The following is a 26,847-nucleotide window of genomic DNA, read 5'->3' as shown; positions in this document are numbered from 1 at the left end:
TGAGTTTACCCCTTGAATATTTTGTAAATATTTAAGTATATCTTTTCATGTGCCAACACTGAAGAAATGACACTTGGCTACAATGTAAAGTAGTGAGTATACAGCTTGTATAACAGTATAAATGTGCTGTCCCCTCAAAATAACGCAACACACAGCCATTAATGCCTAAACTGCTGGCAAGATATATTTAAATATTTACAAAATGTGACGGGGTGTACTCACTTTTGTGATATACTGTATATATATGTATGTATGTATGTATGTATATGTGTGTGTGTGTGTGTGTGTGTGTATATATAATGTATTTGTGCTGATAAATAAATAAAGGGAGACTAGTATAGATCTATTTCAAGCTATTTAGCTCTCATCAGCTAGCCATACCCTTACTGGGATTAGAACCTGTGCTGTATTACATCTGTATTACATCTTAGGCAGATGTGTTAACCACTAAGCCACAAGGTTCAGCACAGGTTCTAATCCCAGTAAGGGTATGGCTAGCTGATGAGAGCTAAATAGCTTGAAATAGATCTATACTAGTCTCCCTTTATTTATTTATCAGCACAAATAAAAAAAAAAGAAATATAACAAAGGCAACAGTAAAAATATTGGGTTTCTGTCTGGATGGTCTCTTATGACGAGCCGATGGACAGAGAATGGAAGCAGTAAGCTTCCTCCCATATTTGGGCATACCAGGAGTTGTAACACTTAATACATACATACATACATACGTGTGTGTGGTGTGTGTGTACGCGCGCGCACGTGCTTACGGTAGTGTACACATTTACACATATACTATATTTGTGTTTAGTTATTGTGCTCACATCTAATTGCATTTTTAAAATATCTGGAGGGTAACATTTTAAGAATGCTGCATTAATAAATTAAGGTCTTCCACAAATAATTCATGCACACAGAACTATGGTTGGGAAGAAATAGGTCAAGCATATGATGTATACCGGGAAATGGATAACTTCCTCTTTTTTTTCCTTCATAAAGGAGTGCTTCACAGCTGTCTTTTCTTTGTTCATATTGTAGAGTTTATTCTGGATTTAGCCACCTGGATGAAACAGCTGCAGTAAAAGAGCATTTGTCTGGAATGTTGTGGATATATAAGGCAAGTAGAAAGGTTTTCGCTGGGTACCCAAGAAACTACACTGCGTATATATAGGTGTTAATAAAGAAATAAATGTTTCTAAATATTGGCTGAACCAATGATGCAGTGGTTAGATCAGACCAAGCAATGAATCTGTTTTTTATAGATTTTAAACACGTTTTAAAACCCGCGAGAGCAGTCCTAGTTACTTTCGTTTCTGAATTATTTTACCAAAGCAAACTAATTTATATATGTATTCAATTTTTTAAGGAGAATCACAATCTTTGCAAGCATGAGATATGGAAAACCTGGGATTGGTGAAACCAGAACAAGAAATACCATCAGGGGACACTGATGCTAAGAACGTTCACACCTTGTATGATTATAACATAAGCGACAACAGGTTAGTGGGAAATTTAACCAGTATCCTGCTTCTTAATTTCTGATCGTGTTTCCGGAATCCAATTTTTCAAAACAGAAAAGCAAATTTCGATTTTTAGCACAGTCTGGCCTAAGCGGATCCAAAATCTTTCTTATGACCGACAAGTCCATTTATTTTAACCAAGTTAACAAAGTCCACTCAAAGACCTGGGGGGGGGGGGGCGGGGAGAAACCCTGCAGATTTTCTGTGGTTGTCTTGGGAGCAAGAAGGGATTGTCAGCAATGCCCAGCTGAGTTTCAGTAGATAAATAATTCATATTTTTATTTGTTCGACAGAAGCCCTTCTTTATTCCACCCAGATGTCATCTCCAATTTCTCGGGCAAAGTCAGTCCTTCTGCAATAAGCAAAGAGGTCCGTTTGCTGGCTTCATCTATGCAAGATGCTCAAAGCAGCCGGGACCCCGAAATACTGAAGAATTGCGAGGTATGTAACACAAACGGTCTTTCCAACTGCGTTTCTCAAGTTATTTTGAACAGCAGCCTCACCACCTTCCTAAGTTTAATTTATTTCTGAAATGTACCCGTCGCTCATCCTCACCCTTGAAACCGACTCTGGGCAACTTACCCGAGGTTAAAAAAGATAAACGTGAAAACGGTTATCCAATCAATACGTGTCGTCTCCAAGTGCTGAGGTTTGAAATCTAAAAGGTCTTCCCAAGAGCAGGAAGCCAACTCCTGGTCACGACTCCTTTTATTAATTGACTGTGAATTCTGCTCATTCACATCCAGCAAAGTCTTTCGAGGGAGGATTTACGGTCACAGACCTTATCTGGCTTGGAGAGCTGCCAGGCCGATCTCTGCAGAACTTGGCAAGGAGTCTTGGAGAGTCACGAACCAACTAAGCAAACTAATTGTCTCCTGCAAACTCCACTCCCCTTTCGCTCCTCTTTTATTCCCTCTGGGAGGGGCCATTCACCGTCCACCTGTGGCCTTACTCCCAAGTCGACCCCTGTTCTTTAGCTCTTCCCTTCGTCTGGCAGCTCTGCGCAGGCGCACACTGGGAACAGGCTCCAGCTGTTCTTCTGCCTCACTGATGTCTGACTCTGAAGGCAGCTGATAACTGTCAGACGGCCCTGGCCCCCTCTCTGCCTCCGACACAGAGCCCTCCTCAGAACCTTCCCCAGACTCCAGGACTGGCCCAGGTTCCTCCCCAACCTCCTCACTTTCCGAATCTGCTGCCAGCTCTGTTGGCCACTGGCGGCCCCAACAGTCTTGCTAGGACACACTAATTCTCTAGATTTCAGATTTTCAGGGAGGGGTTTTTTTTTCTGTCTGTCTTCGGATTCTTTTCACTTCTGTTCAGGTCTCAGACCGAATACAGGTAGCAGATAGGTTCAAGAGAAAAAAGAGGAAACTTTCCGTTCCATCAGAGTTCAACCAATCACTAGGCTAGATGTGGGCAAATGGAATTTATAATCCATCACGGAAGCAAATGTTTTATTCCCTTTGCTGAATCTTTATATTTTCCCATAGACCAGGTGGCTCCATTTGTTCAGCCTGGTGGAGAGGCAATGCCAAGAGCAGATAGTCACCCAGCAAAAAGTATTCTGTCATCAAATCCACGTAAGTAATTTTGTTTAATTTACTCGGTGCCTTTTATATGCCGAAGGTCTGGCTCTGGAGAATGGGAGCTGGGAATTGCTAGGGAGTTGGGGGATAAGCGATAAGGATGGGGAATGCTGTTTACTGTAATTTTATCAAATGCCTAAAATAGCTCCTTAATTGGAAGGGAGGTGTGTACAGTATCCCTCTGTTTACATTTCTCCTTGAAGCCTTGAGATATTACGGTAAATCTGTCTGTGTTACAAATGGTTTGAGTGATCATGTGGATGTATGCACACTTCCTGTCAACCCAGGCTTTCGTTTCGCATTTGCCTTAAAAGGGGGTTTTGTAGATAAAAGCATTCCCTCCGATAGCTTTGTTAAAAAGATAAAGGTTCCCCTCGCACCTATGTGCTAGTCGTTCCCGACTCTAGGGGGCGGTGCTCATCTCCGTTTCAAAGCCAAAGAGCCAGCGCTGTCCGAAGACGTCTCCGTGGTCATGTGGCCGGCATAACTCAACGCCGAAGGCTCACGGAGCGCTGTTACCTTCCCACCAAAGGTGGTTCCCATTTTTCTACTTACATTTTTTACCTCCTTTCGAACTGCTGGGTTGGCAGAAGCTGGGACAAGTCACGGGAGCTCACTCGGTTACGCAGTGCTAGGGATTCAAACTGCCAACCTTTCTGATCGACAAGCTCAGCATCTTAGCCACTGCTAAAATGATACCTTTGTTAGTCTCTTCCAAAAAACGATTAAGTGAATTTCCTGGGAACGTCAACTTTTTAATTTTATTTAGCAAGAAGCATTTTCTCTCCACCACAGCCACTGTGTGGACTTCAACTCCCAGAATTCTCCAGGCAATAAAATTTGCAGGGGTTGAGAATTGTTATAAAATGTGCTATTTCTCCTCCCCCCCCTCTCTGATTCACAGTTTTTATCCTTGGCTCTTCAGAATTAAATTTCATCTTGGTTATTATCCCAATTTCCAGGCATTGAGGGGTGACTTAGAAAAAGGTTAGGTAGATATTCCTGGACACTGAGTTTTGCTAAACGGCTTTAGAAGAAGTACATAAATCGTAATACACCTTCACCTTCACGCTCTACTGATGATAGAACTGGCTGCTCTTTTAATCAGGACTCGGGAAGGGTTTGGGTCCCTGTTGCCAAATCCCCTAAAGACTTATTTTGCATTTGTTGTTTTGTGTCAAAGTTTATATTTGAGTTTTCTTTGCTCTCCCAATATTATCAGTCCTCTTTCTTAACCCTCCTTTTCTCAGACATTCCAATTCTCACCTCCTGTTAAATGTAGTCCTACAGGTGGAAATAGATGTCTTTGTTAGATTTGGTCTATGTGTATTTGGTTCATTTTAATATTTACACCCCTTTTTGGTAACTGTTTCTCCCCCTTCCCTTCCCTGATGGCCCTTTCCTATAATAGTAACCAACTGTTCCTGAAATTGAAACAAATATACAGAGGTATTGTTCTCTTTTTCCCTTTGTACGTTGGTCTGCATCTCCTTTTCCTTTGTTTAATTTCCGGGCGAATTTTTGCCATTCATCATTCACAGAAATCCTCGCTTGTGCATCCATGTCTGAGGTTGCGTGTTGCATTGGAGAAGGGAAACTACTTACTGAAAAATAATTATTTCCTGCCTTTTTATGTTTGGGAAAGGGTCTGGAAGGAATGCCAGTCCACAAAACGTTGCTTGCTCCAAACCTGAGCATTGATTAAAGTGGTTTTTCTTTTTGTTTTGGTTCAATTCTCAAACTGTGTCTGTGTCCGATTCGTGGTGGTGCTTTTACGTCTTGAGTTTGTCGTGATATTAACCTTGTGCATTGTTGGTTGAAGAGGGAAAAGTTTCTGACTTGTAATTCTTTGTTGAGAGAAGCAAGCTAGCCCAGCCCAGCGCTCAAATTGTCTTCTTTCATTTAAGGCCCCTTGGATGGATTGTTCTTTTTCCCTTTACACTTCCATGCAAAATTTGTTGGGGGTGAGAGTCTGATTCTGTCTCAGCCAAACCCCAGGAATGCCTCCATGCATGTGTTGCAAAAAGAGACTTATAAAACAAATGTCTAAGTAGTCATTCGTCTACCATAACATATTTTGGCATGTTTCGTGTGTGTGTGCATATATGTGAAAATGTCTCCTGGACGTGACTAAAACGTGGCTCTTCTTGTGCAGCTAATGAGATGCTGCCTATTTGATTAAAAGATTTGGTTTTTAATGAAAGGTCTTCTCTTCCTCCTCCTCCTCTTCCTCCTCTCCTCCTCCTCCTTCTCCTCCTCCACCTCCATTTCTTCCTCTTCTCCTCTTCCTCCTCCTCCACCTCCATTTCTTCCTCTTCCTCCTCCTCCACCTCCATTTCTTCCTCTCCTCTTCCTCTCTTCCTCCTTCTCTTCTTCCTCCTCCTCCATTTCTTCCTCTCATCCCTCTTCTTTTCCACCTCCTCCACCTCCATTTCTTCCTCCTCCTCCTTCTTCTTTCCAGCACATACAAAATGAAATCAGACGCTTGGGGAAACTGCAGACCCAGATCCCATGCTCGTGTGCCAAGCAGGCCTCTTCCGTCAGACTTTCAGACGGCTGCCCGTTGCTAGGAAGTCCGATGGGGTTGAAGGCCGACCCTTTTGAAGAAAATGAGCTCTTTACCAGTCAGTTCCACCCCGGCCATGCTGAGCCCCGGGCAGAAGCCTCCTCCATGCGCCACCAGGAGGGCCTTACAAACAGTCTTTCCATAAGCAGCGGATATGCTACGTTATCGACTGCGGAACTCAGCCCCAGCAAATGCGATGACCTTCCGGCCTGCAGGGAAGAAAGCTCAGAGACAATGACCAAACGGCCGAATCGTCCAGCACCAGCAATGGAGGATGTCCTTGGGGCCAGCATTCAGGACAAAAGAGAAGCTTCGCAAACCACCATCGGACATTTCCCACCTCCGAAGGAGAGCGATGGAGAGCTTTCCGCTCGGTTTGAGGCTCAGATTCACGAAGGTCAACCCGAGGAACCAAATGGGTAAACGACAGATGATAATTCCATTCGTTAGCTGCTTCTTTAAAGTTGGAGGATGAGTTACTAGCTTTAAAACCTGGCTCTTTTAGTCTAATGTAGTGTGTTTCTCAGCCTTAGCAACTTTAAGATGGATGGACTTCAATGCCCAGAATTCCCCAGCCAATAAGCTTCAAGCGGGGTGGGACTTCAACTCCCAGAATTCCCCAGCCAATAAGCTTCAAGCGGGGTGGGACTTCAACTCCCAGAATTCCTCACTCAGCAAGCTTCAAGCGGGGTGGGACTTCAACTCCCAGAATCCCTCAGTCAGCAAGCTTCAAGCGGGGTGGGACTTCAACTCCCAGAATTCCCCAGCCAATAAGCTTCAAGCGGGGTGGGACTTCAACTCCCAGAATTCCTCAGTCAGCAAGCTTCAAGCGGGGTGGGACTTCAACTCCCAGAATCCCTCAGCCTGCATACTTTTAAGAGGGGTGGACTTCAACTCCCAGAATCCCCCAGCCAGCCATGCTGGCTGGGGAATGCTGGGAGTTGAAGTCCACCCATGTTAAATTTTCCCAAGCTTGAAACCCTGCTCTAAGAAATCCATTGCCGTTTGCAAAGGTTTGTTCTCTTACGTCTCGGTTTTGTTTTTTGACAGGAAACCTTTAACCTCCTGGGCTCAAAAGATGAAACAAAACCACCTGAAAAAAACAAATGTGGAAGAAGAGACCGAGCCGGGAAAAGAGGAAACCGTTGACAGTGTAAGAGAGTTGCTGAAATCCAAATGAAAAGGGGACGGCAGCGGCAAATGTACATAACGACTTTTAAGCTGCGTGGATTTTTGACTCCCCGAATCCCCCAGCCCGCATGTGGGTGGCTCTAGGATTGCCCTGCCCACTTAGTCCTTCAAGATCTAAAGAGGTCCATCGGGCTGTGGTCCAGGACTATGCCCTTAAGCCACAGCCCTCCGAACTTGGCAACTTCTAAGACTTGTGGACTTCAACTCCCAGAATTCCCCAGCCAGCCAGCATGGCTAGCTGGCTGGGGAATTCTGGGAGTTGAAGTCCACAAGCTTTAAAGCCACCAAAGTTGGAGACCATTTCCCCTAAGCCAGGGATCGGCAACCTTAAACACTCAAAATAGCCACAAAGCTCCTACATGGAACCCCCCCCCCCCCCGTTCAATTCTGGAGCCGGCTGGAAGTCCAGTTCCCCTACCGTAGAGTCTCCTCCTAGCATGGCATCCTTTTTCCTCTGCTGACCAGAAGTCCAGTTCCCCCCGCCCCACCATAGAGTCTCCTCCTAGCATGGCGTCCTTTTTCCTCTGCTGGCCAAAAGTCCAGTTTCCCCACCACCACCACCATAGAGTCTCCTCCTAGCATGGCATCCTTTTTCCTCTGCTGACCAGAAGTCCAGTTCCCCCCACCATAGAGTCTCCTCCTAGCATGGCGTCCTTTTTCCTCTGCTGACCAGAAGTCCAGTTCCCCCCACCATAGAGTCTCCTCCTAGCATGGCGTCCTTTTTCCTCTGCTGGCCAAAAGTCCAGTTTCCCCACCACCACCACCACCATAGAGTCTCCTCCTAGCATGGCATCCTTTTTCCTCTGCTGACCAGAAGTCCAGTTTCCCCACCACCACCACCATAGAGTCTCCTCCTAGCATGGCGTCCTTTTTCCTCTGCTGACCAGAAGTCCAGTCCCCCCCACCACCACTATAGAGTCTCCTCCTAGCATGGCATCCTTTTTCCTCTACCTGTCCTAAAAGAAAGCCCTATCAATTGTGGAGCCGAGGGATGAAAATCCACATGCGGCTCCAGAGCCACAGGTTGCTGACCCCTGCCCTAAGCAGTATTTTCAACCCTCCCTTTCCTTTTTTAAATAGGAATTTCTCCTCTCTTTTTGGTGTTTTTACCGGGGGGGGGGGGTAGGTCATTCAATCCTAGCCAAGATGTCAATTCTTGGGAATGACAGATGAGCTTCGCCTACAGCGATTATCTGGAAGCGAGCATTTTATTTATTCATTAGATTTGTCGTCCATCTTGTTTCAAAGAAACCGTGGGTAGTTATAAGCCCTACCGAATTTTCTAGGATTATCCCTGTGACAGAACATTTTTTTTCTCAGCTCGCTGGGCCACATTTACTCTCTCTCTGCATTCAGTGTGGGAGGTTCACGTTGTGCAGTTTTTGACCGATAAACACCTGTTGTTCTCTTCCCCGTTTGTCGCAGTTGCAGACCAATACCATCGCTGCGCCCGCCGCGCCATCCACCACTCCGTTTTACCTCAATCAGCAACATGGAAGCCAAAATTCCTTAGTCTCTCTTTCGTCAGGTACAGTAGCTTCCACATTCATTCCTCTGGACCTCTTGTAAGCTTGGCAGATTCGTAACGAAGGGGATTCTTTTATTGCCGTGTTTCCCCGAAAATAAGACCTCCCTGAAATAAGTTTAAGTTTTATTTTATTTCTATGCCGCCCTATTCCCTAAAAGGGACTCAGGGCGGCGAACAACTTAAACAGGAAGGGGAAACATACAAGTACAAAATAGACATTTAAAATGACCAACAACCACACCTGTCGAGAGGGGAAGGGAGCTCATCAACCCCAGGCCTGCTGGCACAGCCAGGTTTTAACGGCTTTCCGGAAGGCCGGGAGAGAGGTGAGGGTCCGAATCTCTGCGGGGAGTTCGTTCCAAAGGGCCGGAGCTGCCACAGAGAAGGCCCTCCCCCGGGTAGTAGCCAGATGACATTGGCTAGTAGATGGAACCCGGAGGAGGCCGACCCTGTGCGATCTAATGGGTCTGTGGGAGGTCATTGGCAGCAGGCGGTCTCTCAAGTACCCAGGTCCAATACCATGAAGGGCTTTATAAGTTACGACTAGCACTTTGAAGCGTATCCGGAGACCGATTGGAAGCCAGTGCAGCTCGCGGAGGATAGGTGTAACATTGGTGTATCGAGGTACACCCACAATCGCTCGCGCGGCCGCATTCTGGACCAGTTGAAGTCTCCGAATGCTCTTCAAGGGCTGCACTTGGCCTTATTTTCGGGGAGGTCTTATTATTTTTGAGGTGCAGGAGGCGGCGAGTGTGGTCACCTCCTGTCTGTTGCAATATTTTCAGGGAGGAGTTATTTTCGGGGGAGAGCTTATTTTGGCGCATGCGCTCAAAAGCCTGATTGGGCTTATTATCCGGGGAGGTCTTATTTTTGGGGAAACAGGAAAATTTGGCTAGCCTTCCTCCTGATTTTCAATGTTGTCTCTTGAAATAACTACAGAGGGTAAATAAAAAGGCAAATGAAGCCCATCTGCAAAACCCATAATCCCTTGCAGGGGTGGAGTCTGGGCAACTGAATGGAGCTAGCAAAGTGTTTAGTGGCCAGATGCCTTTCCCTGTCGCCAGTACGGAGTTTTGTTCAGCAGATAAATTATCATCGTGCCCAGGGAGAGAAATAGCTGCCTCTGCCTAGAATCGAACTCACAAGCCTCCTGATTGTGAGGCGAGAGCTCCGCCTCTCGGCCACCGCACCACTCTAGGCTGCCACGGTCATAAGTGTGAAAAGTCCTTTTTTTTTCCCAGTGGCTTTGTGGCTTGAAACTGTTCTAAGTTGAGAGCTGCCTATATTTCTTCATTTAGCTTTGACACTCTGCCTTCAGATAGAATAGAATAGAATAGAATAGAATTTTATTATTTGTATGCCGCCCTTCTCCGGGAGGACTCAGGGCGGCGAACAATTCAAGGGGGAAAAAGGGGAACATAAAAAAAACAAAATACAGGGCGGGGCATAACCTTTTCCTAGGGGGTCACAGCAAGATCGACAGCAGTTTACAACTTCCGCGACACCTCATTTTAAAGCCCATAAAAAACTGAATTGAATGAGCTATTAAATGTTAAATTTGCTTTAAGAATGGCTGGAAAATTCGATTCGGAAGAACAAAGGATCATTGCATGCGTGCAAATGCGACTCAGCAATTGTTAAAGGAAAACAATGTCGAATTTTTGGGCAATGACGTCTGGCTGGGAAATTCGCCAGATCTCAATCCGGCAGAGAACATTGGGGCCATAATTAAGGATGAAGTGGAAGCTCTGATGATTCAGGAGCAAGGTCAAAATCGATATTCGGTTGAAACTTTGAGAATGAATTTGGAAACTGTGTTGAAAAATCTGGAAAATCGAACGGAACTGTTTGAAGATTTGTTGTGTTCTTATCCACCTCGTTTGAATGCTGTTCGAAGGGCTAATGGTGGTCATACTGACTATTAAATCGTGTCAATAAACTCAGTTTTTGATGGGCTTTCGAATGGTGTATGAATTATTTGTGTTGTTATTACAAGTGTTGCTGTGACCCCCTAGGAAAAGGTTATGCCCCGCCCTGTACAAATAATAAAAGTAAACAACAGTCGCACAACCATACATGTCGAGCGGGGAAGGGAACTCATCACCCCCAGGCCTGCTGGCACAGCCAGGTTTTGACGGCTTTTCGGAAGGCCTGGAGAGAGGTGAGGGTCCGAATCCCTGCGGGGAGCTCATTCCAGAGGGCCGGAGCTGCCACAGAGAAGGCCCTCCCCCGGGTAATAGCCAGGTGGCATTGGCTGGTAGATGGCACCCGGAGGAGGCCAACCCTGTGAGATCTAATGGGTCTGTGGGAGGTAATTGGCAGCAGGCGGTCTCTCAAGTATAAGATAAACAGAGAGTCTGATCGGCGGGGCGCGGTTGCAAATTTCGTTACAACCGGTTCGTCCCTCACGTGTGCGCCTTCCGTGTGTGCGCCCGGCCTCAGAAACATGCATAAATAGGACAGCATAGAGCTGGGGGGGGGGGGGCATGCCCATCCGCGATTTCCGCTGAATGCCACCTCTGAGCCTGATGCAAGAAAACCGATGCTTTAATCTGATTTATCCTGTTTGAGTCGGGATACGGGGAAGACTATTTCAGCTGGAAGGTGAGAGGGGGGGAATCTCAGGGTAAGAGGCTACCTTTCGTGTTGAAATATTGTCAAGGACGAATTCTCCTTTCCTTTTCTTGGCGCTGATTGCCTCGGAGTTCTCTGCAGAACTAACACGCTCCCTTTCCTTTCATTGCACATCAAAACCCTGCGGGTGCCAAAACTTTGCCTGAAATCTATATTTCTCTTTCCCAAAATGACATCCAGGCTCTTTGCGATCCTTAAACTGATTTCCAGGTGCCTCTTTTATCCCACAGGGCTGACCTATTGGAGGTTAGACGAGAAGGAAATGTATCAAGCATTGCCTAAGAATTTAGGGAATGAATTTTCTACGTTCTCAACAAAGGACTCCTCTGAACAGGTATTGCTAACTTCTCTCTCTCTCTCTTTTTTTTTCTTCTTTTGCTGAATTTTCAGTCTCCCCTCCCATTGGCTGGTGCTGCTTGCTCATTGCTTCATGCGTGAAGGGTGATGACATATGTCAGGTTCCAAGCAATGCACCCATCACAAATCGAACTCCGAGGCATTCCATTTCCTCAAAAGAACAAATTTTATTTAGCTACACGGCGCAGTGGTTAGAGTGCCGTACTGCGGGCTACTTCCGCCGACTGCCGGCTGCCTGCAATTTGGCAGTTCAAATCTCACCAGGCTCCAGGTTGACTCAGCCTTCCGTCCTTCCGGGGTGGGTCAAATGAGGACCCAGATTGTTGGGGTTTGCAAGAGGCTGACTTTGTAAACCGCTTAGAGAGGGTTGTAAAAGCACTGTAAAACGGTACGTAAGTCTAAGCGCTATTGCTACCATCTGGGCACGAACTGGTGAAAAGCTACTGCTAAAAGTTCCCAGGCTTTTCATCCCACTATGAGTAAGAGTTTCTTAATTTTTTTCAAAACAATATGTCTCACTGTCCAACCAGGATCAGAGCTGGTTGCTTGGTGACTTCATCCCTCCTCCTCTGGCCGGCCATCCGTTAGAATGCAGCTGTCTCATTGGCTAGCTATGTTGTTTTGGCTGAAGACTCCCTCCACCTCAGCTTCCCCCACCCCTTCAATCCCCAAACTGTGTCAATTCATGTGAACATAACCCAGGATACAAACAAACTCGCAACCCAATCAGATTCAGGCTTGACAGGCAGCCTCCCTCAATTGAAGGAGCATGTGTTTTTAATGTGTGACAACAATTCTGCTCTCCCCTTATGGCATCAAGAGGGTCTGTTCCAAGCGCTACTTTTTCCACATAGCGATATCTTTCTACGGTTCACCGACAAAAGGGCGAACGACGAAACCGCGTCCGACTAAACCGCGTCGCTGACGTCATCAACAGGGTGACAACAGCGCGGAGACAGAAGCGTGCTATAAAAGTAACCCTAAACCTAAACTTAACCCCTAACCCTAAACCAAACCCTTAACCTAACCCTAAACCTAACCCTAAACCAAACCCTTAACCTAACCCTAAACCTAACCCTAAACCAAACCCTTAACCTAACCCTAAACCTAACCCTAAACCAAACCCTTAACCTAACCCTTAACCTAACCCTAAACCTAACCCTAAACCAAACCCTTAACCTAACCCTAACCCTAACCCTTAACCTAACCCTAAACCTAACCCTAAACCAAACCCTTAACCTAACCCTAAACCAAACCCTTAACCTAACCCTAAACCAAACCCTTAACCTAACCCTAAACCTAACCCTTAACCTAACCCTAAACCTAACCCTTAACCTAACCCTAAACCTAACCCTTACCTTAAGTTAAATCGGCTTTCTTTCGACGCGCTATTGTAAAGCACCCTTCTTTTTCCGCGCTGGCTGTTGTCGCCGGGTTGATGATGTCAGCGACGCGGTTTAGTCGGACGCGGTTTTGTCGTTCACCCTTTTGTCGGGTCACGTCTTTCTACCTTGTCAACTTTAAGATGGGTGGACTTCAACATCTATGCTGGCTGGGGAATTCTGGGAGTTGAAGTTCACGCATCTTAAATTTTCCAAGGTAAAGAAACGCTGATTTGCAGTGACTGGTGTCCTGTTCTTTGGAGTTATTCTACCTCCCAAAACACTCCTTATGTTCCCACCTAAAAATATACTACATCATTATATTAAACAAACTCTTAAACTCTCAACCTGAATTCTTCCCTCTTAGCTGTCTTCCAGTGACGAGCTGAAGCTTATGTCCTTAAAGGAGATTTATCATAAGAAACAGAAGGAAGACAAGCAACTTGTAGAGTGGGATTTCACTCCTCTCCACTCCACTCATCCCCCAGAGGTAATAACTTGTATTTCCCTTCTGCCCGTTGCCTTCGAAGCGTCCTTCCTTTCTTAAACTTAACAACTCCTCGTGCTTTTCCAGCCTCCTAAACAGTTTGGATCTCTCAGCTTCCTGATTTTAATCAGTCGATTAAGTGATTGTCCCAAAGGTGCTTTTTCAAGAGGCAACTGGTTTTTCTTTAAAGACGTTTTGCTTCTCATCCAAGAAGCTCTGACCGGATGGTGGGGAAATGGAAGGATTTATACTCCTTGCAGACAGCTGGTCATTTGCATCCTTTTTAGAGGGTCATTGAGGCCACTTGGAGGATTTATACTCCTTGCAGACAGCTGGTCATTTGCCTCCTTTTTAGAGGGTCATTGAGGCCACTTGGAGGATTTATACTCCTTGGAGACAGCTGGTCATTTGCATCCTTTTTAGAGGGTCATTGAGGCCACTTGGAGGATTTATATTCCTTGCAGACAGCTGGTCATTTGCATCCTTTTTAGAGGGTCATTGAGGCCACTTGGAGGATTTATATTCCTTGCAGACAGCTGGTCATTTGCATCCTTTTTAGAGGGTCATTGAGGCCACTTGGAGGATTTATACTCTTTGCAGACAGCTGGTCATTTGCATCCTTTTTAGAGAGTCATTGAGGCCACTTGGAGGATTTATATTCCTTGCAGACAGCTGGTCATTTGCATCCTTTTTAGAGGGTCATTGAGGCCACTTGGAGGATTTATATTCCTTGCAGACAGCTGGTCATTTGCATCCTTTTTAGAGGGTCATTGAGGCCACTTGGAGGATTTATATTCCTTGCAGGCACCTGGTCATTTGCATCCTTTTTAGAGGGTCATTGAGGCCACTTGGAGGATTTATATTCCTTGCAGGCACCTGGTCATTTGCATCCTTTTTAGAGAGTCATTGAGGCCACTTGGAGGATTTATATTCCTTGCAGACAGCTGGTCATTTGCATCCTTTTTAGAGGGTCATTGAGGCCACTTGGAGGATTTATATTCCTTGCAGGCACCTGGTCATTTGCATCCTTTTTAGAGGGTCATTGAGGCCACCTGGAGGATTTATATTCCTTGCAGACAGCTGGTCATTTGCATCCTTTTTAGAGAGTCATTGAGGCCACTTGGAGGATTTATATTCCTTGCAGACAGCTGGTCATTTGCATCCTTTTTAGAGGGTCATTGAGGCCACTTGGAGGATTTATATTCCTTGCAGGCACCTGGTCATTTGCATCCTTTTTAGAGGGTCATTGAGGCCACTTGGAGGATTTATATTCCTTGCAGACAGCTGGTCATTTGCATCCTTTTAGAGGGTCATTAAGGCCACTTGGAGGATTTATATTCCTTGCAGGCACCTGGTCATTTGCATCCTTTTTAGAGGGTCATTGAGGCCACCTGGAGGATTTATATTCCTTGCAGACAGCTGGTCATTTGCATCCTTTTTAGAGAGTCATTGAGGCCACTTGGAGGATTTATATTCCTTGCAGACAGCTGGTCATTTGCATCCTTTTTAGAGGGTCATTGAGGCCACTTGGAGGATTTATATTCCTTGCAGGCACCTGGTCATTTGCATCCTTTTTAGAGGGTCATTGAGGCCACCTGGAGGATTTATATTCCTTGCAGACAGCTGGTCATTTGCATCCTTTTTAGAGAGTCATTGAGGCCACTTGGAGGATTTATATTCCTTGCAGACAGCTGGTCATTTGCATCCTTTTTAGAGGGTCATTGAGGCCACTTGGAGGATTTATATTCCTTGCAGGCACCTGGTCATTTGCATCCTTTTTAGAGGGTCATTGAGGCCACCTGGAGGATTTATATTCCTTGCAGACAGCTGGTCATTTGCATCCTTTTTAGAGGGTCATTGAGGCCACTTGGAGGATTTATATTCCTTGCAGGCACCTGGTCATTTGCATCCTTTTTAGAGAGTCATTGAGGCCACTTGGAGGATTTATATTCCTTGCAGACAGCTGGTCATTTGCATCCTTTTTAGAGGGTCATTGAGGCCACTTGGAGGATTTATATTCCTTGCAGGCACCTGGTCATTTGCATCCTTTTTAGAGGGTCATTGAGGCCACCTGGAGGATTTATATTCCTTGCAGACAGCTGGTCATTTGCATCCTTTTTAGAGAGTCATTGAGGCCACTTGGAGGATTTATATTCCTTGCAGACAGCTGGTCATTTGCATCCTTTTTAGAGGGTCATTGAGGCCACTTGGAGGATTTATATTCCTTGCAGACAGCTGGTCATTTGCATCCTTTTTAGAGGGTCATTGAGGCCACCTGGAGGATTTATATTCCTTGCAGACAGCTGGTCATTTGCATCCTTTTTAGAGAGTCATTGAGGCCACTTGGAGGATTTATATTCCTTGCAGACAGCTGGTCATTTGCATCCTTTTTAGAGGGTCATTGAGGCCACCTGGAGGATTTATATTCCTTGCAGACAGCTGGTCATTTGCATCCTTTGAGAAGGTCATTGAGGCCACTTGGAGGTTCCTCTGTGTCCTCAGGGTCACCGGAGTGGAGCAAATGGGTGTGGAGCCTTCTTGAACTGTTGTGTTGTAGACTGGAGATCGATGAGGCCCTATCCCTCCCCCTCTGTTGAGGGAGAGACGTTGAATTTGGACATAAGTGGCCTCTTTGATCCCTCTTGTAAACCAGCCTGGGTCCCCTCTGTCCAGAATGTGGACTTCCAAAGAGGAGCCTTTGCTCTTTCAAATGTGGATGGACTGCTGAATCTTCTCCTGATGACTTTATTCTCCTATTAGCCAATTCTTCTCTCCCGGCTTCAGTCTCTGACCTTCCAAGGAACAGTCAGGGTTGGTTTCCCTGAGGATTGACGGATTGGATCTCCCCGCAGTCCAACCCCAGGATCAGCTCTTTATGCTGAAGCAACTAATTTCCTTAGACAGTTAGAACAATGAATCAACGGAACGCCTTGCTTAGGGAAGGTGTGAAGGCTCCAACACTGGAAGTTTTTAAGAAGAGGTTGGACAATCATTTGTCTGAAGTGGTGTAGGGTTTCCTGCCTAAGCAGGGGGTTGGACTAGGAAGTAATGTGCCAGTGCCTGGAAGCTGTCAGGGTCTGGATGGGAATGAACAAGCTTGCGCTCAACCCTGACAAGACCGAGTGGCTTTGATGCTGCCCCCCCCCAAAGATAGTCCAGATATTCCACCTTTAAACCTGGGGGGTGAAATCTTACACCCCTCAGAGAGGGCCCGCAACTTGGGTGTTCTCCTGGATCCACAGCTGACACTAGAACACCATCTGTCAGCTGTGACCAGGGGGGCTTTTGCCCAGGTTCGCCTGGTGCACCAGTTGCGGCCCTACCTGGACTGGGAGGCACTTTGAATGGTCACTCACGCCCTCGTCACCTCAAGACTCGACTACTGTAACGCGGTCTACATGGGGCTGCCCTTGAAAAGTGTTCGGAGACTACAATTGGTCCAGAATGCAGCTGCGCGAGCGATACTGGGTGTACCTAGATGCACCCATGTTACACCTATCCTCCGTGAGCTGCACTGGCTTCCCATCGGTCTCCGGATGCGCTTCAAGGTGCTGGTTACCACCTTTAAAGCCCTACATGGCCTAGGACCCGGATATCTCTGTGACCGCCTCCTGCCACATACCTCCCAGTGCCCAATAAGATCTCACAGGGTGGGTCTTCTCCGGGTGCCGTCGACTACACAATGTCGTCTGGCGGCTCCTCGGGGCAGGGCCTTCTCTGTAGCTGCTATGGAACGATCTACCCCCTGAGATCCGGACCCTCCCCACTCTCTCGGCCTTCCGAAAGTCTATTAAGACCTGGCTGTTCCGGCAGGCCTGGGGTTGCTGATCTTTGATTGTGCTTCAGCCCCACTAAGATTGAATGCATGTTGTGTCCTTTTTAATTCGCTTTGTCTTGTATTTTAACTTCTTTTAATATCTTTTTTAAATTGTTTTTTTATGTGAGCCGCCCGGAGTCCTCCGGGATTGGGCGGCATACAAATCCATTAAAACCTTAAACCTTAAACCTTGGACTAGAAGACCTCCAAGGTCTCTTCCAACTCTGTTATTCTATTCTAGTCCATTCCATTCTTTCATATATCTATGCTATTCTGTTCTATTCTATTTTATTCCATCCCATCCCATCCTTTCCTATTCAATTTCAGTTTCTATTTATATTCTGTTTCTATTGTATTTCTATTCTATATCTTTTCTATTCTATTCCTATTCTATTTCTATTCCTATTCTATTTCTATCCTATTCTATTTCTATCCTATCCTTATCTATTCTTATTCCTATTCTATTTTTATTCTGTTTCTTTTCTTTTCTATTCTACTTCTTTTCTATTTCTGTTCTGTTCTATTCTATTCTATTTATTATTCTATCCTAATTATTCTATTCCATTCTATTCTATTCTATTTATCTATTATTCTCTCCTAATTCTATTCAATTCTATTGTATTTCTCTATTATTCTATCCCAATTCTCTTCTATTCTATTCCTATTCTATTTCTCTCTTATTCTATCCTAATACTCTATTCTATTCTATTCTCTCTATTCTAGCACAGTGGTTAAATGCAGCACTGCAGGCTACTGCTAGATCAGCAGGTCAGCGGTTCAAATCTCACCGGCTCAGGGTTGACTCAGCCTTCCATCCTTCCGAGGTGGGTAAAATGAGGACCCAGATTGTTGGGGGCAATATGCTGACTCTCTGTAAACCGCTTAGAGAGGCCTGAAAGGCCTATGAAGCGGTATATAAGTCTACTGCTATTGCTATTGCTATTCTGTTTCTCTATTATTCTATCCCAATATTCTATTTCTCTATTATTCTATCCTAATTCTCTATTCTATTCTATTGTCTCTATTATTCTATCCCAATTCTCTATTCTATTCTATTTTATTCTATTCCTATTCTATTCTATTTCTCTATTATTCTATCCTAATTCTCTATTCTATTCCTATTCATTCCTGTTCTATTCTATCTCTATTATTCTATCCCAATTCTCTTCTCTTCTATTCTATTCCTATTCTATTTCTCTATTATTCTATCCTAATTCTCTATTCTATTCTATTCTCTCTATTATTCTATCCCAATTCTCTATTCTATTCTATTTTATTCTATTCCTATTCTATTCTATTCTATTTATCTATTATTCTCTCCTAATTCTATTCAATTCTATTGTATTTCTCTATTATTCTATCCCAATTCTCTTCTATTCTATTCCTATTCTATTTCTCTCTTATTCTATCCTAATACTCTATTCTATTCTATTCTCTCTATTCTATCCCAATTCTCTATTCTATTATATTTTATTCTATTCTTATTTCTCTATTATTTATCCTAATTCTATTCTATTTTATTGTATTTCTCTATTGTTCTATCCAATTCTCTATTCTATTTCTCTATTATTCTATCCTAATTCTCTATTTATTCTATCCTATTCTATCCTATTATATTCGCCCTTAATAGGGTCTTGTCTTATTTTTAATTCCAATCACCGCAACGTTTCTTTCACAGATCCTTACGCTCGACCCAACGCTCCACATGAAACCGAGCGAGCGGAACGCGGGGCGGCCTTTGCCCAGGTTCTACGCCAGCCCTGAGCCGGCACCGTTTTCTCCCGATTCCATGGCAGGTGCTGCTTTTTCGCTTCCTTCGGAGGCGGATTCCTTTTCTCCCACGAGCACGGTGGTGTCCCCTCGCTCCGCCGAGTCTCCCCGATATGCCCCTCGCTCAGCAGCGGCCTTGCACGTGGGTCCCTGGGGCACTTGTGAGTTTCAGAACGCAGCCAACGTCGCCGGCTCTCCTCATCGAGACCGTGAGATTTTGGACATGGGGGACAACGACAACTTAACCCTCACGCCGTCTTCCGAAGCCCGGTCCCCGATTCCGTCGGCTGATAATCGTTTGACGCAGCAGGAACTTTCCGTGCCTTGCGTGGAAGATCCCCTGGTGCTCTCCAAGTAAGATCACCCATTCAGAATGTTGCTATCAGGGTTCCAAGTAGCAGGCTTGTTGTGGCCAGCCAGCAGAGCCGGCAGCAGATTCGGACAGTGAGGAGGGTGGGGGAGGAAGATGGGCCAATCCTGGAGTCTGGGGAAGGCTCTGAGGAGGGCTCTGTGTCAGAGGCAGAGAGGGTGGGCAGGGCCGTATGCCAGTTATCAGCTGCCTTCAGACATCAGTGGGGCAGAAGAACAGCTGGAGCCTGTTCCCAGTGTGCGCATGCGCAGAGCTGCCCGGAGAAGGGGCTAAGGAACAAGGGCCATCTCGGGAGTAAGGCCACAGGTGGAAGGTGAATGGCCCCTCCCAGAGGAAATAAAAGAGGAGCGAAAGGGGAGTGGAGTTTGCAGGAGACCATTAGTTCCCTTCATTGGTTCGTGACTGTCCGAGGCTCCTTGTCAAGTTCTGCAGAGATTGGCCTGGCAGCTCTCCAAGCCAGATAAGGTCTGTGACTATAAATCCTCCCTCGAAAGACTTTGCCGGAGGTGAATAAGCAGCATTCATGTGCTATATGTAAATTGTTATCCTGAAGCACCAGTTTTTTCCTTCAGAAATGTCTAGCAAAGTTGCTAAAATTTTGAATGTTTTGCTCTTTTCTTCTTTTTTTTTTTTTTAAAAAACAACAACAGGATTAGGCAGAATTTGAGGGAGAAACATACCCGGCATATAACTGATCTTCGAGCGTATTACGAGTCGGAAATTCTCAGCTTAAAGCAACAACTAGAAGCAAGCCATACCTCTCCTTCCGAGGAAATGAAGAAAATCAATCAAAATCTCACGGACAGGTATTGGCTGAGTTGTTTGGAATAATGTCTGTATCTTTTCCCCCCTCATCCCTTTTGAAGCATTCTGGTGCAGAATGCAGCCGCGCGAACGATACCGGGTGTACCTCGGTACACCCATGTTACACCCATCCTCCGCGAGCTGCACTGGCTCCCCATTGGTCTCCGGACGCGCTACAAAGTGCTGGTGATTACCTTTAAAGCCCTACATGGCCTTGGACCTGGATATCTGAGAGACCGCCTCCTGCTACACACCTCCCAACGGCCCATAAGAACACACAGGCTAGGCCTCCTCCGGGTGTCGTCGACCGGACAATGCCGGCTGGCGACCACTCGGGGGAGGGCCTTCTCTGTAGCTGCTCCGGCTCTGTGGAACGATCTACCAGCAGAGATCTGGACCCTTCCCACTCTCGTGGCCTTCCAAAAAGCCACCAAAACCTGGCTGTTTCGACAGGCCTGGCTGGGGGTTGCTGATTTTTTAAATCAGGTCCAACCCCCAGTTAAGCCAAATGTATGTTGGGTGTTTTTTTAAAAACTATGTTTCTTTCCCCTATGTGTTATTTTATTTCATTTCGTATTTGTAAGCCGCCCGGAGTCCTCCGGGATTGGGCGGCATATAAGCTCATTAAATTGCGAATTGCGAATTGAAGTGACACCCCCCTGCATAAAACTATTTCTGAACCTTGATTGATTGATTTTATTATATTTATATGCCGCCCTTTTCCCCCGAAGGGGACTCAGGGCGGCTCACAATTCAAATCAGGGAAGGGGGGTACAGACAAAAAATAAAAGACGAAACATAACCATACATAATTTAAAAACACACAACAGTCATACCATTCGAGATGGGGGCAACAGCTCTTTAGCCCCAGGCCTGTCGGAACAGCCAGGTTTTAAGGGCTTTGCGGAAGGCTTGGAGGGTGGTGAAGGTTCGAATCTCCACGGGGAGTTCGTTCCAGAGGGTCGGAGCAGCCACAGAGAAGGCTCTCCTCCGGGTAGTCGCCAGTCGACACTGGCCGGCGGATGGAATTCGGAGGAGGCCTAATCTGTGGGATCTAATCGGTCTAGTGGAGGTGATTGGCAGCAGGCGGTCTCTCAAGTACCCAGGTCAAGTACCCTTCCCATCTTCGGTTCTGACACCTGGAAATCAAGTGGCCGTTTAGAGATTTGTGAATGAAGGATAAGTTGCGAGCAAAACAGGAAGGTCTGCTTGCACTTCAAATAGATGTGTAGTTGCTCTGAATTCTCCCCATAGTAACTTACTCCGCATGGTTCACTTGCGAGCAGGGAGGAGTTCTTTAAGCAGCAACGCATAAGTAGTCCTTGAATTACGACGACAGTTGAGCCCGAAATTTCTATTGTGAAGCAAAGACATTTGCTATGTCAGTTTTGGCCCATTTTTATGGCTTTTCTTCCCCCCGTTGTTAAGTGAACCGCTGCAGTTGGTGCATTAGTAACACGGTTGTTAAGTGGGTCCGATTTCCCCATTGACTTGGCTTGTCGGAAGGTGACAAAAGGGGATCATGTGACCCCCCAGGACTTATTTATTCGTATTTATTTTTTAAAAGTGATTTATGGCAGTTACAGATCAAAATCCAGGCACTTGGCAACTGATTCATATTTACGACAGCTGCCGAATGTCTGGATTTTGATCATGTGACCATGCAGCTGTCCTAAGTCTCTTTTTCTCAGTGACGTTGTAACTTCGAACGGTCACTAACGGAATGGTTTTAAGTCGAGGACTACCCGTAATAAACTTTGGGAAACGAAGGTTGCTTCTCCACAATCAGGACTTTCTACCAAGTGGTCACCTCCGACCCCTGATTTTAGGCTGAGCGGTTTGCCTAAAACTACAAATAAGATATTCCTTTTTTTATTTTTGCCCTTTTAAAAAAAATGATTTTCTATTAAATACATTTCTTAGGGCTTAATAAACATTGCCTTGTCCGGGGATTTGATTTGCTTAACTGTTCTGTCCCCCCTCCTTCGCTCGTTAACAGATGACAGGCAGACAAACTTAAAAGGAACTAACTTTATCAGTCCTCGGCTCAAACTGGCTGCGAACCCAAAATAAACATAAATAAAGTCTCTGGCAAGAAGATAACAGAATGCAAAACAAATCTCTCTTACGGCAAAACCAGGTGTATAAAAAGAAAGCAAAGCACTCCAAGTGTCTCTTCGAATCAGGGTTACAGAAAGCAAATCACTTCTCCAAGTGTCTCTCACAAATAAACCACGACCGAGGATCAATGAACGTTGACTCCTGCAACCAGGGCGTGGCACCATCTGTTCTTTTATCACCAGAAGACGCCACTAACGAGCCCCAGCTGCATTGTTAATTTTGCATCCCGACTCAACTCACAGCAAACTTCTTCTGAGTCACAACACTTAACAATGCAAATCGATGTTCTCAACATCGGCCCCTTTTTTTCCAACCGTTGGTAAATTAGATTCTGTGTTTGATAATCATCTACATCCGTGATGGCGAACCTCTGGCACGTGTGCCCGAAGTGGCACACAGAGCCATGTCGTCTGGCACATGTGGCGTCGCCCATTTCTCTCCCGGGGTTTTGGGGCGCAGGCACCCATGACGATCAACTGGCCTTTGTCCGTGCGGCAGTGCCGTAAACGGGAAGAGCTCGTTTTCCGCTTTCCAGCATGAGCATATATGCCAGCCAGGTGATCGTCGTGTGTGCATGCGTGCCAGTAACCGGGAGGCTAGCTGGCTGATGCGCGCATGCAAACACCGGAAACCGGAAGTTCATTTTCTGGGCAGCTCCTCTTCCGGGTTTGCGGCCCCAAAGAGCATGCACGCTCCCTTTTCGATGCCAGAAAGTTTCGCCATCACTGATCCACATCTTCTTTCTGTTTAATTTTCAATATCAATCTATCCATTTCTGCACAATCTAGAGTCTTTCTGACCAGCTCTGTCAGCGTCCCTGGCGACTGTTGACCATCCTTCCAAGGTTTCCAAGTCTGAACGGTGCCCCAAAAATAAGTCACTTTCGCTCGAGAAACACGGTAAAGGGGGGGGGGGGTGGAGAAAGAAAATTTTAAGTTAAAAACGAAGACGAGCGGGTCCCCCTCCCTCCCCCCGGTCTCCTCACTGCAGGACAAAACCTCCCCAAGGGGGCCTTCGTGATCCTTGCGGGAATTGACCAGGATTGCCGGACGAGGCTCTCTTGGAAACCGGCGGTGGGGAAAGGGGCGCGCGCTCGACTTCATTTTTAACTTAAATTTTCCTTCCCCCCCTCATTTTACCGTGTTTCTCTGGTGAAAGTGACTGATTTTCGGGGTGCCGTTTAGACTTGGAAACCTTGGAAGGATGGCCAACATCTCGCAGTAAATCTTCATTTTTCCACTATTGTACGAATATAATCCTCGCTGCTGTTAAGGCGTGCAATATTAAGTACACACTTACCATTTTTTTTCTGATGTTATGCTAATAAAAACAATTTACACTTAATGACTCCCTCTTTTAACTTTTAGGTGCGAGCAGCTAGAAACCTCTCTGCACGAAGCCAACGGCCGGATGCGATCTCTTGAAAATAAAAACAAGGCCTTAGAGATGGAAATAGTAAGTGCACCTTACGGCTTGGATGGAGTAGTCCAGCTGTAACGGCGGGGGGGGTGGGGGGGATTCCTTAAAAAGTGCTGAACATGGCTTCAAACGTCTCTTTATGGTCATGAACTGACATGGAAGAGTGAGAAGGAAGACAGAGAAGCCAAAATATGGCCATGTCTCGGTCAAATGGGCACCGAGGACTCCCTCATTTGGGGGGAAGAATTGCCTTTGAATGAAGTAGTTTGGCACCTGGGAACAGAAGTCTGGGAGGTACACCTTGGAAGTTTTGGGTTGTGTTGCCAGAGCGCACAGCTTGGGAGAATAGGAGAATTCCCCAGCCAGCATGTTTAAGACAGGTGGGCTTCAACTCCCAGAATTCTCCAGCCAGCATGTTTAAGACAGGTGGACTTCAACTCCCAGAATTCCCCAGCCAGCATGTTTAAGACAGGTGGACTTCAACTCCCAGAATTCCCCAGCCAGCATGCTTAAAAGAGGTGGGCTTCAACCCCCAGAATTCCCCAGCCAGCATGTTTAAGACAGGTGGACTTCAACTCCCAGAATTCCCCAGCCAGCATGCTTAAAAGAGCTGGGCTTCAACCCCCAGAATTCCCCAGCCAGCATGTTTAAGACAGGTGGACTTCAACTCCCAGAATCCCCCAGCCAGCATGTTTAAGACAGGTGGACTTCAATTCCCAGAATTCCCTAGCCAGCATGCTTAAAAGAGGTGGGCTTCAACCCCCAGAATTCCCCAGCCAGCATGTTTAAGACAGGTGGACTTCAACTCCCAGAATTCCCCAGCCAGCATGCTTAAAAGAGGTGGGCTTCAACCCCCAGAATTCCCCAGCCAGCATGTTTAAGACAGGTGGACTTCAACTCCCAGAATTCCCCAGCCAGCATGCTTAAAAGAGGTGGGCTTCAACTCCCAGAATTCTCCAGCCAGCATGTTTAAGACAGGTAAGCTTCAACTCCCAGAATTCCCCAGCCAGCATGTTTAAGACAGGTGGACTTCAACTCCCAGAATTCCCCAGCCAGCATGCTTAAAAGAGCTGGGCTTCAACCCCCAGAATTCTCCAGCCAGCATGTTTAAGACAGGTAAGCTTCAACTCCCAGAATTCCCCAGCCAGCATGTTTAAGACAGGTGGACTTCAACTCCCAGAATTCCCCAGCCAGCATGCTTAAAAGAGCTGGGCTTTAACCCCCAGAATTCCCCAGCCAGCATGCTTAAAAGAGGTGGGCTTTAACCCCCAGAATTCCCCAGCCAGCATGCTTAAAAGAGGTGGGCTTCAACTCCCAGAATTCCCCAGCCAGCATGCTTAAAAGAGGTGGGCTTCAACCCCCAGAATTCCCCAGCCAGCATGTTTAAGACAGGTGGACTTCAACTCCCAGAATTCCCCAGCCAGCATGCTTAAAAGAGGTGGGCTTCAACTCCCGGAATTCCCCAGCCAGCATGTTTAAGACAGGTGGACTTCAACTCCCAGAATTCCCCAGCCAGCATGCTTAAAAGAGGTGGGCTTCAACCCCCAGAATTCCCCAGCCAGCATGTTTAAGACAGGTAAGCTTCAACTCCCAGAATTCTCCAGCCAGCATGTTTAAGACAGGTAAGCTTCAACTCCCAGAATTCCCCAGCCAGCATGTTTAAGACAGGTGGACTTCAACTCCCAGAATTCCCCAGCCAGCATGTTTAAGACAGGTGGACTTCAACTCCCAGAATTCCCCAGCCAGCATGCTTAAAAGAGGTGGGCTTCAACTCCCGGAATTCCCCAGCCAGCATGTTTAAGACAGGTGGACTTCAACTCCCAGAATTCCCCAGCCAGCATGCTTAAAAGAGGTGGGCTTCAACCCCCAGAATTCCCCAGCCAGCATGTTTAAGACAGGTAAGCTTCAACTCCCAGAATTCTCCAGCCAGCATGTTTAAGACAGGTAAGCTTCAACTCCCAGAATTCCCCAGCCAGCATGTTTAAGACAGGTGGACTTCAACTCCCAGAATTCCCCAGCCAGCGTTTCTGGGAGTTGAACTCCACATTTCTTAAAAGCTGCTAAGTTGGAAGGACTTTATTGTTGCTAAGTTAAAGGAATTTAAGAAAACAAAGAATTTGTTCTCCCAACGGTGCTTTTTCAAGGGGCAATTGGACACCAGAAATCCCAGTTGCCTCTTGGGTCAACCATGACCTTGGTGTCTTGAGAACTTCTCTAGACAAGAATTTGTTCTATTTGCGTGTGTCCCCAATGAAAAACATCTCTCAAATCGGCATCTTATCCTATCCAATGTTACGGCCGGTCCCGCTGGCAGATTTGGTGCCGTCGTCCGACCGGGCGCTCTCTACCCTCGTGCGACTCTCGGCCCGTTTCCCTTTTCAGACCGATTGGCGGGAGCGCTCCGGCGCCCTCAGTACCACCACCAAATCCTTGCAGGAGCGCATCGAAGAGATGCGCACGAGCGGCAAGGACAAAGACAACACCATCAGCCGCCTCAAGAGGAGACTCCGAGATCTGGAAGAGGCCTTTGAGAAAGTTTACAAGCTCTCTGACAACAAGGATATCCGGTTAAAGGAAGAAAACAAGATGTTTCAAAACGTAAGTCCCCAAAACCCCTCTTTTTATTTAAACAGCTGTGAATTATGTCCATTCACAGCCCGTAATGAGTCACAAACACTTTGTGTAGAGTCCGACATTAGTCTGCCAAAGTCTTTCGGGATAAGGCTGATAAGCACCCGCCTTTATCTCCCTTGAAACGCTGCCAGAGACTTAATTGCCATTTAGTTTTGCAAGGCAGAACGGAGCACAGAGTCAAAACGGAGCTTCAGAGTTGAAACCGACCAGAACGAACCAAGTTGCTTCCTGCAAAGGCTCACATCCATTTGCTCCTCTTTTATGTCTTATGGGAGGGGCCAATCATCTCCAAGCCTTACTCCCGAGTTGCTCCTTTTGTCTGAACTGTTCTTGCCTTCTGGCAGCTCTGTGCATGCGCACAGTGGGAATAGGCTCCAGCTGTTCTGCCCCACTGATATCCTACTCCAAAGCAGCTGATAACTGTCGGACGGCCCTGGCCCCCTTTCTGCCTCCGACGCAGAGCCCTCGTCCGAGCCTTCCCCAGACTCCAGGACTGGCCCAGGTTTCCCCCCCCCCCCCCACCTCCTCACTGCCCAACTCTGCCACCAGCTCCGCAGTCTATGAACAAGACAACTGTGTTTTTCCACAAAAGTTCTCTTTTAAAGAAAAGACCCTAAAAATATTGTGGTCCTGCTGAACTGCAGATAGTTGAGTAGAAGAGATT

At 46.3% G+C, this 26,847-nt stretch overlaps 1 protein-coding gene across 2 annotated transcripts in view; it reads left to right on the top strand.

Annotated features, from left to right (window-relative positions):
- Positions 1-26,847, top strand: part of MPHOSPH9 (M-phase phosphoprotein 9) — a 43,127-nt gene that overhangs the window by 1,474 nt on the left and 14,806 nt on the right. The window contains exons 2-14 of one of the 2 annotated variants that reach the window (XM_087705527.1): positions 1,036-1,114; positions 1,364-1,496; positions 1,811-1,958; positions 3,008-3,097; positions 5,565-6,088; positions 6,720-6,822; positions 8,286-8,388; positions 11,253-11,356; positions 13,129-13,251; positions 18,744-19,189; positions 19,856-20,011; positions 23,498-23,585; positions 25,932-26,147. In XM_087705527.1, coding sequence (XP_087561653.1) covers positions 1,393-1,496; positions 1,811-1,958; positions 3,008-3,097; positions 5,565-6,088; positions 6,720-6,822; positions 8,286-8,388; positions 11,253-11,356; positions 13,129-13,251; positions 18,744-19,189; positions 19,856-20,011; positions 23,498-23,585; positions 25,932-26,147 — 2,205 coding nt within the window. In that variant the 5' untranslated portion in view covers positions 1,036-1,114; positions 1,364-1,392. Of the gene's footprint in view, positions 1-1,035; positions 1,115-1,363; positions 1,497-1,810; positions 1,959-3,007; positions 3,098-4,526; positions 4,553-5,564; positions 6,089-6,719; positions 6,823-8,285; positions 8,389-11,252; positions 11,357-13,128; positions 13,252-18,743; positions 19,190-19,855; positions 20,012-23,497; positions 23,586-25,931; positions 26,148-26,847 lie in introns of those variants that run through there. The other variant, XM_087705529.1, reaches the window with a different exon arrangement.

The sequence above is a fragment of the Thamnophis sirtalis genome, unplaced genomic scaffold (genome assembly GCF_051295495.1).
Source record: "Thamnophis sirtalis isolate CommonGarterSnake01/CBP01778 unplaced genomic scaffold, rThaSir2_p1.2 scaffold_2, whole genome shotgun sequence".
NCBI lineage: Eukaryota > Metazoa > Chordata > Lepidosauria > Squamata > Natricidae > Thamnophis > Thamnophis sirtalis.
This window is presented reverse-complemented; position numbering and strand designations above follow the sequence as displayed.